This window comes from Balaenoptera physalus (genome assembly GCF_965194825.1).
Source record: "Balaenoptera physalus genome assembly, chromosome: 14".
Lineage (NCBI taxonomy): Eukaryota > Metazoa > Chordata > Mammalia > Artiodactyla > Balaenopteridae > Balaenoptera > Balaenoptera physalus.
Window position 1 is genome coordinate 86,714,846 of NC_138893.1, and position 19,341 is coordinate 86,734,186.

Sequence of the window (19,341 nt, forward strand, 5' to 3'; positions counted from 1 at the left end):
ACTCTGCCCCGAGGAGGGGGCTGGGAAGCCTCTCTCACCCTCCCGCCACTGAGCCTGGCCCCCCAAGGCCCTTAGGAAGGACTGGACAGTGTCTAGCGGGGGTGCTAGCTGGCCAGAGGCAGAAGCAGGGGAGGAGAACACGGAGCAGGAAACGGGCAAGGGAGACGGGGGAGAACGGGGAGAGGAAGAGAGCTCCGATTTCTCTTTGAAGCTGTGTCACCCCTCGGAGCAGCCACCCTGGTTCCCCAAGTGGCTGGTGATCTCAGGGAAGCCCACGCGTCTCTCCAGAAGCTCCCCACCGTCTCCTCCCTCCCCTCCGCCAGCTGTGGGATCCGAGAGCACAGCGACAGAGCCCCCGGCGGCAGAGGGCAAGAGGGAGAGCTGCTCCCGCAGGCGGAGAGCCCAGCAGACGGCCACTCAGAGGTCCAGCACCCGAGCTGGCCCCCCAGCGACCCCGGGCCCCGCGGTGCGGAAACCGGGCCTGGCTGGGAGGAGCTGTTGCCCGGAACTCCTGCCTCCGCCCGCCGCCCGGGCTGCGGGAGACGTGACCCACAGAAGCCGGCCTGAGGCCCAGGTCTCCTGGCTTCCTGATGTCTCCCAGGTTTTCTAACACCACCTGGCACTCTGTTTCATGCCGTATCCCTAAATCACTGCAGAATTGAGGCGTGTCCGGTGACAGCAGGGCCTGGGGCCTTGTGTGGTGCCTGGGACCGATGCCAGGTGACCGGAAGCTGAGTGAAGGAAGCTCTCCAAGTCTCGGTCCACTTGTAGCTACAAAATGAGCACCTCAGGCCTGCCTGCCCCGCCATGGGCTGGGAGGATCATCAAGAGAAGACATGGATGAGGTGCTTGCCGGGTCGAGGAGGAACGGATGGGGGCCGAGATGGCTGGGCTGACGCGGTGGCCCTGTGGGCTGCAGGCGCAGGGGCTGAGGACCCGAGGCTGAGAGGGGCAGCAGGGCCCCTTGTCCTGGTGGTCCAGGCTCCCGGCTCGCTGAGCACTCACCCTCTCTCCCTTTGGTCCCGCTGGGCCTGGAACTCCAATTGGTCCTGGAGTACCCTGGGGAGGTGAAAGAGCGCAGAGGTGAGGGTCCTGACGCCGAGGGGAGCCCCGGGAGCCCCGCGCGACACCTGGAGATGAGCAAGGTCCAGAGGCCCAGTTTTCAGGGTTGGCGAGGCCAGGCTTGTTCAGGGCGGTCATTGGACTGGGCCGCGTTCCTGTTTGGGTTTGGGGGCCTCGGGGAGAGAGCGCCTCCCCCCTGCCTCAGAGCCAGATTTGAGGAAGGTACCCCTTTGGTTTCACAACCAAGCTTGCCAAGGCTGAAAACGGCAGAACAGTTGCTTAGTTTGCTCCCAGAAGCGCTCGGGAGGGAGTCGACGCCATCCCAGGGGTGGGGAGGCAGGGGGCTGGCACCCCTTTGCTGACGCAGCTCCACATGCAGCGGGAGGGTCTTCATGCCACAGAGACCGATGCAGACGCACACACAGAGGCAGGCGTGGGAGGGTCATTCAGCCACCGCCCACTCCACCCGCCCCCACTGTGGGCCCTGGCCCTGGCCTTCAGCCTCCGGCCAGGCCTTCCGTCCCCATCCCAGGCCCTAGGGAACAGGCTGGATTGGAGAGTGGATTAGTATGCTTCGGATGCCTGCTGACACTGGCCCGGCAGGGAGGTGTGTCCTAAGCACTCCTGACTCGGGGCTGCAGCCCAGGGGGGCAGCTGGAGCATCAGAGCTGTGTTGATTAGAGACACAGCAGGGCTTGCTAAGGCATAATTAAACATCTTCTCCTGGTTCCTAATTTACGGCCCGACTAGACGAAGTCTGTATTTCCAAGCTTCCTATTGCTCTGCCTCGGTGATTATATTTCTTGCTCAGGACATGAGGACTGGGCCTGGGCCTGTGGGCGGTTCCCGGTGGTGCTCCGAATGTAGCTGTGATAGGCAGGGCAGGAGCAAGGTGGGGAAAGGCTGATTTACTTTACATGAAAATAAAAAAGAGGATAAGATGTTCTCGGTGGCCCCTCTGAGGGAAGAAGGAAAGCTGTGGACATCTGTGACAGAGTGTCAGAATAGCACTCTGGAGTCACTGGCCAGCTTCAAGTCCTGCCTCAAAGGCCTATAACTGTGATATTGGAGAAGTTTCTTGGCTTCTCTAAGGATCAGTTTTCCCACCTGTAAAATGGGAATAATAGCATGAATGTCTGCTTCCTAGGTTGCGGCCAGGTTAGAATGGATGAATACATGTCACACATTTGGTGCTGGGCCTGACACCTAGGAAGTGTCCAGTAAATGTCCTGGCAGGTAGGATCACTCTTCCCATAAACATTTTCCTTTAAGGTTGTGTTATTGATTTTATAAGAACAAAACCCTTCAGGTCCAAAGGGGACAGAATATATGAATGTGCACCGCTCCCCTCTGTCCAATATGAATGAAATAAGTAGTTGAGAGGAAAGTCATGGTTTCTCTGATTCCAGCCACAGATAATGCCCTGAGCCCAGACTGGCCACCTGGGAAAGGTGTGCTAGGTGCAAGGAGGATGGGAAGAAAGGGACTGTGGTGGGGGGCAGCTGTGGTGCCACAGGAAGTGAAAGGTGTGGTTGTGACATGCCGTCAGAACACTGAGCTAGGACTCGCCTGTGTGCTCCTAAGTGCTACACCTGCCCTCACCCATCAGTGCGGCCCCCACCCACATACACACCAGACTCGTGGCTGCACAGGACTAGAAAGCCCTTGTGGGCAGACAGGAGATGGACAGAGCTCACAGCATGAAGACAACACAGCATGATGGGCACATACAGACACTTGTGTTTGGTGGGGATGATTCACGGCCCAAACCCCTAGGGCTGGGGTCCCAGGCTGAAGTCAGCACTCCTTTAGGAACAGAGTCTTTGCTGCTGGAGCAGCCTCCCACCCCACAGCCAGTGTTCTGGAAATTCAGATTTGAGGACCCTGGGTGCATTCTATGGACAGGGAAATTTAGATGAAGGCCAGCTGTCTTTGGTCAAGAGGCCTAAATAAGCACTTCTGAACTGAGCACAGATGGCACTTTCTGGTGTTGGTGGTGGGATAAGGCATGACTCACTGAAAAAATGAGGCCACAGCAGGACAGACGAAAGGGATTACAGGCCAGGGGTGGGGTGGAGGTGGGGTGGGTTGAGGGGTAATGGAGAAGTGACACTCACCGGTGGCCCAGGCCTGCCGTCCAAACCTGAAGCTCCCTGGACAAAGGGAACAGTTTGACCAAAAGAAGGGGAAGGGAGGAATGGGAGGGAGAAAAAGGGACCAGGGAGGGAAGAGGTGAGTGAAGCAGTGACTCTGGACAGACATAAATGCTGGTAATTAAACAAAATGGGAGAAATAAGCTTGGGAGGACAGGTAATGTATTCACATGAAAACCAACGAAAACATGGAGACACTGAGTGCAGTGTGGCCAACTGCTGAGCAAGCTGGGTGGAGATCAGTGCAGGTGGCCGTTCCGATCCTCTGTGCCCCCTGCTCCCCTCTCTCCTTTCATCCTCTCTCAGAAACCTCTCTTCCAAGGGATTGCAGTGTTCCAGGGAAAGAGATATAGAAAGTAAATTCATGGAGAGGTGTCTGCAACCAGAGCTAGTGCATCCTTCCCGGGACCTACATGGCAGGTGGGGCCCAGGTGAGGGTGGTCTTCCCAGCCTTTTTTGCATACCTGTTGAGGCGAGGCCGCACTGGGGGACCCCAGGAGGCTCAGCATTGAATTACAGCATCCACCTTTGAAATCTGGGTAGAAGCTGGCCTACTTCAACTTCAGCTAGGTGGGAGGAGTTGGGGCCTTGAGTGATAATACTAATGATGCCTGACATTTCTCTGGCATTTGACAGTTTGCAAAGCTTAACGCAAACTCAATCCATTCATATTATCCCAGACAAGGCCTCTTTTATAGAAAAAGCCTTTAGGGGCAGCTGACTGGGACAGAGGTCTAAGGCCATGTATCCCTTGGAATAAACTGTCTGGCAGGTGGGATGCTATTAAGACCCGCTCACTCTGCAGCATCCAGTGATATATACAGTGGGAATTAGAGCTCTTGTTCCAATGCTGGGCTATGACGCTGCCCCTACAACCCACCTAGGAGAACAGGGGTACAATTATCTGATGATGCCAATAAGACAAAGCAGGGAGAGAGCAACTGGGACACCCTAGGCCAATAAGGACTGAGTTCTTGAAATCTGCTTCCACTGAGCCTCAGAAACGAGCCTAGGTCTCAGGATTTTAAAGGTGGGGGAATACCCCCAGGTAAGGGAGGGCAGGGAGCTGCTTCCTCCTGGGGGAAGGGTGTTGGGTAGCAGGATCCTACAGGGCCTTGCTTCTGAGTCTTAGGACCACATAATTCTGGGACCAATCTTGCTTATGGCCTAGAGAGTTGTGGTTCTCAAACCCAGCTACAATGTCAGAATCTCCTGGGGTGATGTTAAATAATACAGATGCCTGGGCCCTACCCCAGCCCAATTCAAACAGAATACAGCATACTTGAAAAGCTCCAGGGGATTCCAATGTGCAGCCAGCACTGAGAACCACTTCTGTAGGGCAAATAAGAGGAACGCAATAGGATGTGCCTGGAAACACAGGCTGCTGCTATAGGAAGTAAAACACTGAGGGGAAGCCTAAAAACAGAACTTTAGCTAAACATCCATATACTTTGTCTATGCAGCGTTAATACTGAGTTATCTTGAGAGGTCTGGCGCAGAGGGCATGAACTGGAGTTTTTGGGGCCATACGTGGGCCACTGACATATTTTGTATGGGTTGCAGTATTGCAGATAATTTTGATTTAATATTAGAAAATGAGGAGATATCCCATCAAATGCCAGATGTGTAGCTTCCTTAGAAAAATTAGAATATGCAGAAATACTGGACCCTCATTCCCCCAAAGCAACAGTCAGCTGAACTGAGTAGGGCTCTTACCACAGTCCCCACCACTCCTTATTGTCCCTCTGACATCCACGTTAGTTGCCCTTTATGAACACTGCTTGCTCTGTTGTTTTCTTAAGCTAGCCAAAGCACTTCTCTGTACCCATGTCTCTATCAAAAGTTGAAAAATTAAAGATAGACTGGGTACTTTTTCTTTCGTCTGGCGCTTGCTTTGTTTATATTACCTGTATGGTCTTCATTTCAACCCCTGACTGAATTCCCCAATGTTCACTAGGGTTATTGGAGCCATGAAGGTGAACAAGGAGAGGTTTGTGGTTGAGTGGGGGTGGGCAGGAAGGCGCTTTAATAGTAAAAAGTACTTAGTCATTTTGGACACAGCTTAAGACATGGGAAAGTGTCTGCTAAAGTCATCAGTTTACTGTAGTCTGTCAAGCGAATCAGCTCCTTAAATATTCCCACATTTGATGCACTAATGAGGTGTAATCATACCTTTTGTTCTTGCTGTTTGGTTGCTGTGATTACATTAACCAGACCTTCAAACCCTGCCAAGCTGGGGCATCTGGGCTTCCCATCATTCCTCTGCTTTTTACAGCTTCCTGGGGGTGGGAACTGGCCTTGTGCCCAGCACAGAGGAAGCCTTAGTGGCTGGAAAGAGCCCTTTGCAAGGCTGTGGCCTCAATGAAGGAGCAGCCTCTGGTGTAGCCAGGCCATCGACTTCACATGTGACCTCAAGTGACTCACTTTTTTCTCTGGGCCCACCAATAAAATGATTATAGGGAATCCTAAAGTCCCTTCCAGATCTTGAAAAACAAACAAGAAAAGAGTGCCAACCTCACTGGGGTGTGAGGGAGGATGGAGCCCAGGGCTCCGGGATGGGTGGAGGGACGCGCTCACCTGGAGACAGGTGAGGCAGTGATGAGACCATCAGTCACTGGAGCTTGGGGCAAAGGAATTCGCCCAGTCCAGGCCCAACATCCGGAGATGCAGATGCCTTCTGAGCAGGCCCCGCCCTGACCTGGGGCCTTTAGCTGAGATCAGAGATCTCAGGCAACCAAGATGTGTGTGGCCTTAGCCTGCTGGGACCGGAGGATCTGACTTTTTGCAAGCTTTTCTGCTGTGGCCAGTGCTTAAGAGCAGAGAGCAGGGGCTCTCTTGGGGTCTGCCTGGGAAAGTAGGAGAGACATGAATACTCTATTGTCCCAATGCTCCCAAGTCCTCTAAGCTTGTCCCCATTAAGGGCAGATTTTTATTGCCTCAAACAAGCACAAGTAGGGCCTAAGGCTGTTCTCGGGCCCCTTCTGGCTCCCAGCTGGGTCCTCCTTGGGGTGGGGGCTTTGTCGTATTCAGATTCACATTCCTCCAGAACCTAGGCCAGGGCCAGCCCAGAGGAGGCCCTCAGTAAGAGAGTTAGAGCCTACGGTCTCGTCCGGGTGGGAAAGCAAAACCCCACGGAGCTCTGGAATGCTCAGAACTTTAGAACCTCGAGTTTTCCAGTGGCCTTCTCCCAGGGCCCTGCCCAGCACCTCGTCAGGACCACCCGGCCAGGCTCCTCACACCAGTTTGCTGGGTGCACGATACTTACGGGTAATCCCAGAGGACCTCGGTCTCCTTTTTCTCCCTGGACGCCCTTTTCTCCTTTTCCTCCATCTAGTCCTGCTTCCCCCTGAAGGAAAGGGAGATGGGCGAGATCACAGAAGGGCATGGCGCAGACAACTCATTCTTGCATTCTGGGCTCCTGCAGATGGGGATGGGTGGTTGGGAGGGATGGTAGATAGAGGAGGGAGGAGGTGGAGGTGCCTGACCCAGGGGTGGCAGGCTGGGGACTCCAAGAATTGCTGAATTCTTAGCCTGGCTCTGCCTCAGTTACAGTCAGTTACTACAGAGTATCTCTGTGGTAACTTTGAGGTCCCCAAAGGGAAAAGGGATGGCAGGGGTAGAGACAAACCCATAGGTCAGTTCCAGGTCAGGCTTTGGCATAGATGACCATTTGCATAGCAGAAAAAACTGGGACCCTGCAGATACTGGATGGCGAATGCCTGAAATGCCACCACTGGAGCTCTGAGGCTCCCACACTAACCAGGAGAGGAAACTGCCTAATAGTCCCCTGGAGAACGCCAGTGTAGGAGACAAGGGCTGTTGTCATGCCAGCAGCCTCCAGCCCCTCTTATCCATTTGAAAGGCTGGGGGTGGGAGCTGGGAGAGTCCCAGGCCAGAGTCCAGTGGGCTTGGCCCTGGGAAGGGGTCCCTTGCTATGCCCCCCTCTGTCTGCCACCTATACTTCAGGGTGAGTGAAGGGTCGGGGGCAGGTTACATGGAAAAAGGATTTCATCATTGGCTAAGAATCTAACCTGTCACTCTGTAGGGTTGATTGATGGATGGGAAAATTCTGAATCCAAAGCCTGCCCAGTGTCAATGATGGATGTTAACGGGACCACAGGACTTTATTCTGTCCTAATGGTACCCCACTGGCTGAAGTGTCACATGATTTCGTTTAGGGAAGGGGTCAGCTGGGTCCCCTGTCTCTGAAGCATTTTCTCTCTTTTCTGCCTTCACCGACACAGCGCCTTCCCCCACCCCCTTCACCCAGCACCTGTCACGTGATCTCTTCTTACCTTTGGTCCAGGAACGCCTTGGAGCCCCTGCATTTGGAACCAAAACAAAGAACCTCTGGTTAAGTCGACTTCCTTGTCCACAAGTTGGACCACAGAAAAGCAAGGGCTTAGGGTACAGAGCCTGGCCTGGGGCCCCTGCCCAGGAGAGGTAGAAGGGAATGCTAAGGGGGGTCCAGCTTAGGACTTCCTGGGGTGGGGTCTGAGCCAGGCTTCCTCAGCCAGGGACTGAGAATCTCTCTGTGGCCCTCACAGCTGACTCATGAGAGAAGATTCAGAGTCTCATGAAGGCAAAATTCAGAGGGAACACAGCAAAAATTAAATAATATGTGCAAAGTGCTTAGAGTAGCATCTGGCACATAGTAAGTTTCAATATACCTTGGCTACTGTCATTACTACTACTACTACTACTACTACTACTACTACTACTACTACTACTACTACTACTACTACTTGTACCAATGACAATGGGTGGCCCATCACCACGGGGACTGTGAACCCGGCAGAGGCAAGGACCAGCATCTGTTGGTTTAGGATGCTTGGGGACCCTCGAGGCACAATGCATAGGGGTCCCTTTAAAGGTGCCTTATCATCTGTAACTATGGAAAGGCCAATCCAGTGGGGCTGGTTTTAAATGGGTCACTTTCTATTTTAATCCTGGTCTTCTTGCTGGCTGGTTAGCAGGAATAAAAGAGGGAGAGGAGCAGATGTCTGATGGCAAAGGGCAGAACCGAGTGACAGAATGACTCCTACTCCTGCAAGGAGGGACCAGAGCCTAGGACCGGACCTCGGGGCTGCCATGCCAGTCAACTGTTTCCAGGAAACCAGGCGATGCCCAGGCTCCTTGGTGTCACAGAGATGATGCCTGTTTAAGGTGGGAGGGAAGAGGAGCAGGGAGGGGCTTGTGGATGTGAAAATCCCACCGTAGAAGCAGGAGGTGATAGTGATCTAAGGTTGAGGTTAAGCCCAGTGATTGCCATGGGGAGGGGATGTTGGGGACCTAATCACAGTGGACTGAAACACAGACAAGCCCTCCAAACTTACCGGAGGTCCGGGAGGTCCCTCTGGCCCTGGTGGCCCAGGAACCTAGAAGCCAAAGGGAGACAGTTAGCCCACTCCCTGTTATACTCTAAGGGGTCCTGCCTTCTGCCATAGACTGGGGTCCGGCTAGGGACTGCAAGGCCGAAGGACAGAACTACCAGCACACAGTCTCCCAAATAAAGGCTTAGAACAGGTCAGAAACTCATAGCAACTCATCAGCCTGCACAGTGTTTTGAAAAAACAAACAAACAAACAAACATTGCCATGAAATACCCTCAAAATGTCTATTCTTCTGGATATCTTTGAAAAACCAGAAAATCTGGCCGCCTCAGGCTCTTGTTCTTGCATGGCAACAGTTGCCTGGAGCTCAGTGAGAGCTTTCCCTTCCGGGTGGGGCTTGAGTTCTTCGGTTTACCTCAGTCCTCACCACTCCCTATTATTTTTAACCCAGACTTCTTGCATTCATTTGTTGCATGCCTGGTCCTGGTTGGCATTTGGGTTTGAGACCTTTAGTTTAAAGGAAGAGAGACTGGTTGTCTGGAATGGGGGGAGACTGAGATGCTTCTGAAGAATATTCCTCAAGCTCCCCAGGTTTGTAACAGACAGGATGGGGACTGTGGGTCTCCGTTTCTCTTGAGGGCAGGTTAAAGTCAAAGAGATTCGGACTGGACAGAGAACACGAAGGAACCCAGGGCGGTCTTCCTCTCTACGGAGGATGCCGTGCAGGGTAGATTCTGTCTCTGGTGAAGATGGACATCCATTTGTCCACAGTCAGCCATCCAAGAGGCAGGAAGGAGACCTGCCTGCTGGCCCCCCCCACTTCGGCTTCTGGACTCTCCTTGGGCACCTCACCTTCCCAGGGACAGAATCCCCTGGAGGGTGGCCAGCATGGGGACCCTCTGCCAGGTGACTATAAAGGGAGTCTCTGCACTGGGCAGACAGGGGATCCCTGTTGTCACTTGGGACATGTGGACTTCTTAACTCCATAATACTATAGTCTCCTTTCAGGGAACTCAATCTTTGGAAACTCTACCTTCTTAAAAAAAAAAGTTTACTGCTTTTTTTCTTATTATAAACAAGTAATTCATATATCTTGATTGGGGTAGAGGTTATATAAATCTATGCATGTATTAAAATTCATAGAACAGTCAAAAAGTCAATTTTACCGTATTATCATTTTACTATATGATAATTTAAAAAATAAAAAAATGTAAAGGAATACAAATTCATTAACATATTAGTAAATTAAAGAGAACTGAAAGAAGAAAAAAGAATAAATATCTCTGAGTAATGCTAATATTTTGATTTCCTTCTACTCTTTTTTGATGTATAAAATGTATTTGAATGTATGGCTATACTTACGATGATATCATATATATATAAAATTTGGTCCTCTTCTCTTTTTCACTTAACACAAAACCCATTTTTCCGTTTTTTGTATGTTCCCCACAAGCCTGGTTTCAATGTTGATGTGTTATTCATTGACTGGAATAAAAATGAATTCCTACCTAGCCAGGGCTTGGAGCAGGGCTTGGCATAAGGAAAGCTCTCCAGCATGGGGACTATTATTACCATTAGTATTTTGTGGTAAGTTATTTATCATTTCCTTCTTGTTAGAAATGCAGGCTGTTCCCAATTTTTAGTTTAAATACATCTGGAAGGAACATTTTTGCATATTATGCTTTTCCTGAATTTCAGAGCATTTCTTTAGGAGCCTATCCAAATAAATAACATATATGTTATACAATCAGTTCTGTGTTACTAAATGCAGATGGGGTTTGGTGACACTGAAGGGTGACCGAGGGTTTGGTGGTCTCTCTCTGCGGTGGTGTCTGGGTGGCCCAGGCCCTTCCACCAAATAGCCTCTCCCTCACGTATCCTCGACCTCTGTTGCTTTCCTGGCTCTTACCCTGAGCCTGATTCCCTCCCATGTTATGAGAAGCTGGCTTCCATCCTGACTACCTCTCACTCCACTCTTCTCCCCTTTTCCCTTAACCACCACACTTCTCAAAAAAATAATGCCTCTCTCTGGAAACCCTACCTCTGGAGCTTCTAGGCAAACTCCTACAGAGTCTTCAAGACCCTGCTCCAATGACCCATCTTCTGGGGTGCTCACCCGACTTCCCGAGCTGCTGCCATTCTAGTGCCCACGACTGGGCACTGTTTGCTGCACAGGGATGGTCTTATTTTCCTGTCTCCAGGCTCTAGCACTGGAATGGAACATGGCAGGTGCTGTGTCAATACTGCTGAGGGACTTGATTAATGGGAAGACTGTGGAGCAGACCTGTGGGTCCTTGCTGATCCCTGAGGTGCTCAGGAAATGTTCAGCTTCCTGCACTCCTCCTGTGCCAGGCAGTTGTGAGTTTCTTTCTAGAGCACGGAAGTGATGTGCACACTGGAGAGACTGTGGTGTGACAAGGTCCCTGTCAAATAATCCCTGTGACACAAGCAGCAGAGCAGGCACAACCTACCTCCACTCCTGGGTCACCCTTCTCCCCGGGTTCTCCTTTCTCTCCCTGTGGGCACAAAACAACATGGCGTGGATGCCAGCACTCGGGGGATCCTGGGACAGACACCCTCAAATCTGTAACAAACCTGACCAGTACTAGACTAGGCCTAGATATCAGCAAGGACCACCTGGGAGGCTGCAGAGGTAGCTGGACTGAAGGACGAAGGCCAGGGCAGGGGACTTGTGATCACTGACTTCCTGAATCTGAGGTTCTAGCACGTGGGAGGAGAGGCTGATATTCTGTATGGATCCTGCAGGGCAGAGGCCCTAGGATGGACCTGGGACTCGTTTCTAACCAGTAGAATATGGTCTATTGGCAAAGATGATGGGATGTCGCTCTTGTGATTATGTTACAAGCTTATGTTACAAATTATCCATGTTATACAAATGATAGGTTAAGACTGTGTTACAAGTATGTTACACACACACACACACACACACACTCACACACCTGTCTTGCTAGGATGCACTGAGAGATGCCTGCTGGCCTTGGTCTTGAAAAAGCAAGCTGCTATAATATGATCTGCCTACTAGGGGGAAGGCCGAGTGGCCGGGAACTGTAGGTGGCCTCTAGGAGCTGAGGGAGTCGTTGCTACCATAGAAGGAACTGAAAATTATGCCAGTAGCAGCGAGCTTGGAAGAGGACCCCAGATCTAGATGGGGCTGCAGCTGGATGGCACCCTGACTGGGCAGAGGCCCCAGCTGTGACGGGCCTGGACCCCTGACCCATGGAAGCTGTGCCATAATACGTGTGTTGTTTTAAGCCACTGAATTTGTGGTGACTTGTTATGCAGCTACAGAAAGTGAATATGGCTCTAGAAGCGGAGCCAGGGCCATGGGGGTGGAGGGCGGTTGATGAGGGTACCTCACACCACATCGGAAGCATTCCCTCCAGCTTGGAGGGGACATGTCAGGAGGCTACCAGCTGCCTGCCTGTCCCAGCTGAGTGGGGCAGCCACAGTCAGTGGCCTTCGAGGGATCCTGCACTGGGTCAGAGGTGGGATTGGTGGACCTTTGAGGTTCTTTCTACTTCTAAGAGGAGAATTCCGAGTCCAAGATTCTAGCACCTTGGAACTATGTTGGCCCCTGGAGATGGAGGCCACCACGCTGTGAGCGGAGGGAGCTGGAACCCCTGTTGACACCCAACTGCCCCTCAGGGAGTAGCTGCTCATCCAGAGGACCCTCCCATCCCCAGGCTGGGCAGGCAGGCTGGCGGCCAGTGCAGCTTCATCGCAGCACCAGGCACCCGCCAGGCAGGTGACCTCAGTGAGGGCGCCCCGCTTGCTTGCCCTCAATAGCAGAGGCCTGCTGACCACCCTGATGCTCGGCCCCCTCGCCTTACCGTGAATCCTGGGAGCCCGATTGGGCCAGGCAATCCGGTCACTCCAGCTCTCCCTTGGTCACCTGGTTCTCCTTTCTCCCCAGTTGGGCCGTCTAGACCCTAGAGATCGAAAAAGATCGCTGTTAGTCAAGGGCAAGGTCATCACACTGAGGTCTGGGACCTGCCGTGGCATGCACGTGGGGCCGCCTTCCTCCAAGGGCAGGTGTCTAGGGTGCTGCCTGGAAACCATGAAGCCCAGAGAAGCCTCCCAAGTCAAGCCAGAGGCCTAGCTGGCCTGGGCTAAGGTCCCTTGTTTGTACCTCTCCTAGGTCTAGGGCTGTCCCTATACTCTCCTGGGTATAGGTATGCTGTCCCAAGAGGCAGTTTTACACTCCCAACAACTCAGTGAGGTATCCAGGGAAGGCATTATCATCCCCATTTTCATTTTATTCTTTTTTGTTAAGTCAAATTTATCAATTTTTTTCCTTAATGAATTATGCATTTGGTGTTGTAGCTAAGAAATCTCTTTTTTTTTTCCCCCTCCCTTGACCACGCGGCTTGTGGGATCTCAGCTCCCTAACCAGGGATTGAACCTGGGCCACGGCAGTGAAAGCCTGGAATCCTAACCACTAGGCCACCAGCGAATTTCCAATCATCCCCATTTTAGAGATGAGAAAACCGAGGCTCTGCCAGGCTCAGTGACTTTCCCGCGGACACAGATAGGAGATGACAGAACAAGACCCAGGTCTCTTGAGGTGGGAAACTGGGCTTTATAAAGCTTGAGGGGAAAACGGGTGAGCGCCCTGTCCCCAGCTCCCGGCTCCGGTTTCCAGCTGCAGCTGGCACAGCGCACAGCCACATCATGCTGGGTGGGCCCCGGCACTCACCGGTGGGCCTGGCTGCCCCATCTCCCCTTTCTCCCCCTTCTCTCCTGGGTTCCCCGGAAGGCCATCTTCTCCCTTCAGTCCTGCAGGCCCAGTCTTTCCTGGGGGGCCTTGGGGACCAGGAGGGCCCACATCTCCCGGTTTGCCTCGCGGTCCCTGGAGAAAAGATCAACAACACGTATTAGATGCACTGATGGAGAAACGAGGGGCAAGAACAAGAAAGAATGGCCGGGTGGGGGGTGCTGAGGGTACAAAGGACTCGGCTCTTTGGCGCTTGATTGGACCAGCCAGAGAGCCTGTCCAGCTCCCGGTGGGAATCTGAGGGGCCGCAGCCCATCCCAGCGTGGGTTGGCCTGGCTCCTCCTGGGGCTCGGCTGGGCTTCCAGAGGCGGGTCTCCCCTCCCCTCTCCCTTCCCCACAAGGCTCCCTTCCAGAGCCTTCTGTACCCTCACCCCCCAGGGCAAAGATTATCTTCAGAGGTTTGTCTGGGAGTGTCCTTACCTTTTCCCCATCGTGTCCGGGAGGGCCGGGCAGCCCAATCTCCCCCTGTAGCCAGAACAACTAAAGGTCACTCTCAGGCCAGAGAAGAACAATAACTGTTATTTATACAGCACTTCCTATGTCAGGTATGCTCAGCACTCACACAGAAGGTATGTACTTTCACCGACTCTGTTTTGGAGTTGAGGACCCCAGTGCAGAGTTGTGAGCGCAAGGCCTGGAGTTCGTGAAGACTGGATCCCAGTCCGGGCGTTCTGGCTCCACAGTCCACGTTCTAGCCGCAACCTTGCACCTCTGACGGCGCAGGCGCTCCCCAGGAGGGGTGCTTGCCTCCCTGTTCTCCCTCCCCCCAAACTCAGCCTTCCACTCCTGGCCCCCACACGGGGACCTCCCTTCACTTCACATCAACCCGAGTCCCTTCTTTAAGTCAGGGAGGGAGATAAAGGAGGTGCGGCCTCTGCTTTGAGGCCAGGTAAACAACCAGCTGCATCACCAAGGCAAGCTGAGAGGAAAGAGCAGTGAATTCCTCCTGATAGATCAGGGAAGGCTTCAGGGAGGAGGTGGCCTTCAAGTTGGGCTTGGAATACGAAGACTTTGAAAGGTAGGGAAAATGCGAAGGGACTTCAGGGCAGAGGACCTCATGAGCAGAGGACAGAGGGGCAAATGTGTTGGCCTTCTGGGAAAAATCACAGGGGTGGGGAGCAGAGGATAAAAGGGAGCGAAGGCAGGAATCGAGGGAGGGGTGAGATTGGGGAGGGGCTCAAGCGCCATGTGCCCTGATGGCGGGTTGGGTCCCTGCTGTGGCTCTGGCTGGGGCGGGGGCTCGTCTAGACCCGGCCCCACCACATCAGAGGGGTCTGTGAATTACAGGAGCCTGAGACAGACAGCAAGGGAAGAAAGGCAGAGCTGAGGATGGGGGCAGTGAAGCGGCGGTGAAGTCGGTGGGCAGGCGGTGCCTTGGAGCTTTGGGGAGAATTGAAGGCTGGAGTGAGGTGGTGGCTCTGGGAACATGAGAAGGACACAGATGAGGGGCAGCCGCGGGGTCCCGCGTTCAGAGACACACGCAGGGCTTCTGCAGGGTCTGTGCCCCCCTTGTCAAGACAGTGTTACCTTCTGGCCTGGGATCCCTGGAGCTCCGGGTGGGCCAATCTGCCCAGGAAGACCAGGGGGACCCTAGGAAAGGAAAGAAAGACACATGGGAAAACTTTCCAACTGAGGAGGGGTGGCCTGTCTCCAGAGAAGTGTATGTGGAGGCTGGTTTATAGAGATTGGTCATTTCCAAACATTTCATCAGGGGCAGGAACACTTTTTTTTGCAAAGGAAATATGGAGACCCCACAGTGTAAGGCAGATAAGCACTGAGTGTGTCTGGATTAAAGTGGGGGGCGGAGACCCTAGGGCCACGCTTATCAGCCTCTCCCTCCCTGTCCACCTACACCCTGGGGGCTCCTTGGGCTCCAAGAAGATAAATCTGACCTTCCCTGACAGTGACTTAAAAATGTCTCCAGGAAGCAACCCAAATGTCCATTAACAGCTGAACATCTGGCATATTCATACAATGGAATACTACGCAGCAGTGAAAAAAGAACCGAGCACTGCACAGGCCATGCCATAGAAGGAAGAAACCCTGACACATTATGCGGAGCAAAAGAAGCCAGATGCAGACATCTACATACTGTGTGATTCCATTCATAAGAAACTCTAGAACTAAAGACAAATTAAGCTATGGTGAGAGAAAGCAGATGAGTGGTGGCTCGGGGTTGGGCATAAGTGTGGGATTGACTCCTGAGGTGCATGAAGGAACTTTCTGAAGTGATTGGGGTGGTGGGTACATGGGTATATATATTTGTCAAAACTCAGCCAATTCTACACCTAAAATGGGTACATTTTATTGTATGTAAATGATTAATTCAAGGTTGATTTTTAAAATTAAAAAAAATGTTTCGGAAAATTTTGCTTCAGAGAGCTATTTCAAATAATCTATTTTAATGTTTCCAAATGAAGCTCGCTGATTCCAGAATCATGTGGTTAATACCAGTTTCTGGGATTGGGGCACTGCACGACTGGTGCTTAATTCTGGCTAAGTGTGTTCTGTGGCACATGGCCACTAAAAATATTAAATGACATAAAATGTGAGTTAGTTTGAGAACGTTGTGATCTCCCCTCTCTTCTCTGCCTTGGAAGTTAAACCTGGTGGTAATCATTTTAGCTACAAATATTTACTGAAAGCCTGTCACTGGTAGGCACACGTGCAAACTCCAGGCTTGGAATTCACAGGTTTTCCAGATGCAGAGAATGAAATTGATTTCTAGGAAAGAGGGAAAGGTAGAGGGTCGCTACTGAGTTTTTTTAGGATTATGCACTTTATTAGCAAAAGATTGGGTAAAAGGAGAACATGAAAACATCCTCCTCTATACCGCTATTTCCTTGACACAGCTGCAACGAGAACCAGTATTTGTCCTGTGACAGGAGTGCACCACCGGGTCGGTGAAGAGCTACTCCAGACGACAGCCATGACCCTGCTCAGGCTCAGGTCAGCCCCTGCCCCAGCACTGCAGGGTCAACCCTAACCTTCTGGAGGCGAGACCTCCAGTCCTAGCTTCCAGGCTGCCCTCCACCAGCCCTCAGCCCAGAGCCCGGGGAAATCAGGAAGGAGGACTCACCATCAAGGCCAGGGTCCGGATCTCCTAAAAACCAACACCATGCGATCAGTTGAAGGGCAAATAAGAGCCACATGGAGGGTCCCCTCGGCCCAGTCCTGGAAACGTGGGCGCTGGGCCCCTCGAAGGAGCACAGTAGAGGTAGACCCTCTCGGGGGGCCTGTGCCTTCCAGCCCCGCCCCACCCTCACCTCTCCCCTCCCCGAGGCTTGTAGTCACTGGGCAGGGAGCAACCGCGAGCACCGGACGCTATCCTACAACAGATTCCTACGTGCCCTGACATGGACGGCAAATTGTCTCTTTACAAGAGCGGGAGGGAAGCAGCATCTCCTGTTCCTTCTGTTTGTTTCGGGTTTTTTTCGGCCTCGCAGCATGGGGGATCTTAGGTCCCTGACCAGGGATCGAATGCATGCCCCCTGCAGTGGAAGGGCGGAGTCTGAACCACCGGACTGTCAGGGAAGTTCCTCCCATTCTTTCTAATCATTCACTGGGACCCTTCCTTGATCTTCCCTCTTCTCCTAGAACCCAGGTTTAAGGCTCTGATTGTACCTCCCTTTAAACAGACAGACACAATAGAACTAAACATGGCACCACTGGAAAAATAAATTAGAGGGACAACTCTTGGCATTAAAAAAAATAACGGTACAGCTTGTAAATGGATTCACATAGGTGCAAAGATTCCTTTAAAGGAGCGGTTCTCAATCTGGGGTGATTTTGTCCCCCTGGAGACATTTGGCAATGTGCAGAGGCATATTTTGGTTGTCATAGCTGGGAGTGGGGAGGCATCTATGGGCATCTAGTGGGTAGAGACCAGGCACGCTGTTGAACATCCTCCGGCACACGGAACAGGCTTCCCCACAACCAACGTTACCCAGCCCCAAATGTCAGTGGCGCCCAGGTTGAGAAGCCCCGCTTTTAAACGAGGGTACCTTATGAACCTGAAATATGATTACATTGACACAAATGTAGATGTGTTCCAGGAAGACAGATTCTACCATGTGAAGGAGGAGGGTGTGTGCTGGAGAAATGGAGTCCTAGAACCCCAAGTGGGCCAGCACCCCGCAGGCGCCAGGAATCCCCAGTTACGGCTCTCGGTGACCCAGAGCCAGGGTACCTGGCCAGCTGGGCCCAGACCCAAAGCCAGGCCATCTGGATTTCAAATGAGGGGGCCGTGTGCATGGGGGCTGCATGGGGGAGGCCGAAAGGGAGAAGGCAAGGGGATGAATCCCCGGAAGCTCTGCCCAGCGGCCTGGCCTCAGGGACATGAGTCAGGGTGTTGGGATGCTCAGCTCTCTCATCACACAGCCCGGAGGCCCATGAGCACCTCCAGGTCTCCCGTCTCTGCGTAGGCCCCGCTCACCTGGAGAGCCTCGTTGATGTTTCCGTTGTAGTCCACCATCTCTCCTTTCCCGGGTTCGCCCTTGGAGCCCTACAAGACAAAGGAGACCTGCACCCAGGGCCTGGGCCAGCGGGGACCTCAGGACAAGAGCCTCTGCTCTCTACCATCACTGGCTGCACAGGGGATGCAGAGCAGCTGGGGCGGCTACTGGGGGCTCCAAACACTCTCAGAGGATGCCCAGGGGCTCCAGAACCAAAGAGAAGACTCCGTGTAAGAACCCTGGACTAGACAGACCTGGGGGAGACTGAGTCCGATCGTGGCTGCAATGTCAGACCTCCTATCTGGGGCCAGAAAGCCCTTCCCTGCTCCCCCCAACCCCCGCAAGGCCCCGGGGACAAGCCACTTCACCCTGTGACCCCAGGGAGGTGAGATGTGGTGCTATGACTCTGGGTGAGAGATGCACGTACCTTGGGGCCAGCAGGTCCCTGTTCTCCAGCTGCTCCAGGCTCCCCCTGTTGCACGACAAAATTGGAGTGAAATGGGCACAAAGTCGGGTACAGAGAATCTGGTGTCCCCAGATGGGCCGTGTGTTAGGGTACTCAGAGGGGGCCAGGAGGCTCAGCTCAGGCTGAGAGGCGCAGGGCTCCCTGTGCATCCCGTGCTGGCTCCACACCTTGGGAAGCACCTCCACCGGCCAGCAAGCCCCTCTCCCTCCCAGCTCCCTCCAGCTTCTTGCTGGAAGATCTTCTTTCTGTCCCACGTTAGTTGTTGGTGATTCCACCCATGTCTGTCTGGCCACCTCCCTCGCCTCCCCTAAGTCAGCCACCTCCTCGGGAGCAGGGACCAGACCCTCTGCCCCTCTTTATTTCTATCCTGCTCAAGGAGCAAGGGCTCAGAAAGTTTTTGTCAATTGCCTGGGTGGTTGACAATTGCTGTGGACAGCCCAGGCGGTTCCTGTCTGCTGGTGAAAGACCCAAACTGTGGGAGGAAACATGGGTCCAGGGCGAGGCATTAGAACACCCAGCCTCCTGGAGCAGGTCGGGATGGGGGGATTTGTTCCTGTTGGAAACAGGCCAGAACTGTGGGGAATAAATGAAACGTGGTGTAAATTGTGAAAGGCAAACCATAGTTCCAATTGTTCTGGGATAATGTGAACACTGAACACATTTTAGAAAATCAAGACAGAAAGTAAAAATAAAGGGAAAACAAACCCTTTAATATAACTCAACTGCTGCCGACCCTGCCTTTGGCCGGCTCATGGAGCCTCGCCTCCAGGTAACCTGCCCTGCACCTCCCCAAGCCCACAGCCTTTCAGTCACGGGGCACCTGCGAAGGACACAGCAGCACCAGGCTGACCCATCCACAGGGAGTAGCTGGAGGGAAGTGGGGCCCCGTCTTTACCAGTGGTGTGGGAGCTAGCAGAAGCAGGGGCTCCGGGTCTCTCCCCAGACCCAGTGTCCCATCCCTGGGCCTGCCTTTGCCTGGCCACCGTCTCAGTGGAAGTTCTCCAAAGCCCGAGGCGACCAGGAGAGATGGTAGGCACGAGTCATGGCCGTCAGCCCTGTGCCTGGAGGCCCCGCAGCA

The 19,341-nt window shown here is 53.1% G+C and overlaps 1 protein-coding gene across 8 annotated transcripts in view; it reads right to left on the reverse strand.

Moving 5' to 3' along the window:
• Nucleotides 1-19,341, reverse strand: part of COL13A1 (collagen type XIII alpha 1 chain) — an 80,256-nt gene that overhangs the window by 12,496 nt on the left and 48,419 nt on the right. For 5 of the 8 annotated variants that reach the window (XM_082424491.1, XM_082424485.1, XM_082424484.1 and 2 more), the window contains 13 exons: nt 18,225-18,269; nt 17,779-17,847; nt 16,423-16,446; nt 14,871-14,933; nt 13,764-13,808; nt 13,266-13,418; nt 12,400-12,498; nt 11,020-11,064; nt 8,552-8,593; nt 7,511-7,537; nt 6,481-6,561; nt 3,180-3,215; nt 1,006-1,059 (listed from right to left, as the gene is read on the reverse strand). In XM_082424491.1, the coding sequence (XP_082280617.1) occupies nt 1,006-1,059; nt 3,180-3,215; nt 6,481-6,561; nt 7,511-7,537; nt 8,552-8,593; nt 11,020-11,064; nt 12,400-12,498; nt 13,266-13,418; nt 13,764-13,808; nt 14,871-14,933; nt 16,423-16,446; nt 17,779-17,847; nt 18,225-18,269 (783 nt within the window). The remainder of the gene's footprint in view (nt 1-1,005; nt 1,060-3,179; nt 3,216-6,480; nt 6,562-7,510; nt 7,538-8,551; nt 8,594-11,019; nt 11,065-12,399; nt 12,499-13,265; nt 13,419-13,763; nt 13,809-14,870; nt 14,934-16,422; nt 16,447-17,778; nt 17,848-18,224; nt 18,270-19,341) is intronic. The other 3 variants (XM_082424488.1, XM_082424487.1, XM_082424489.1) reach the window with 2 other exon arrangements.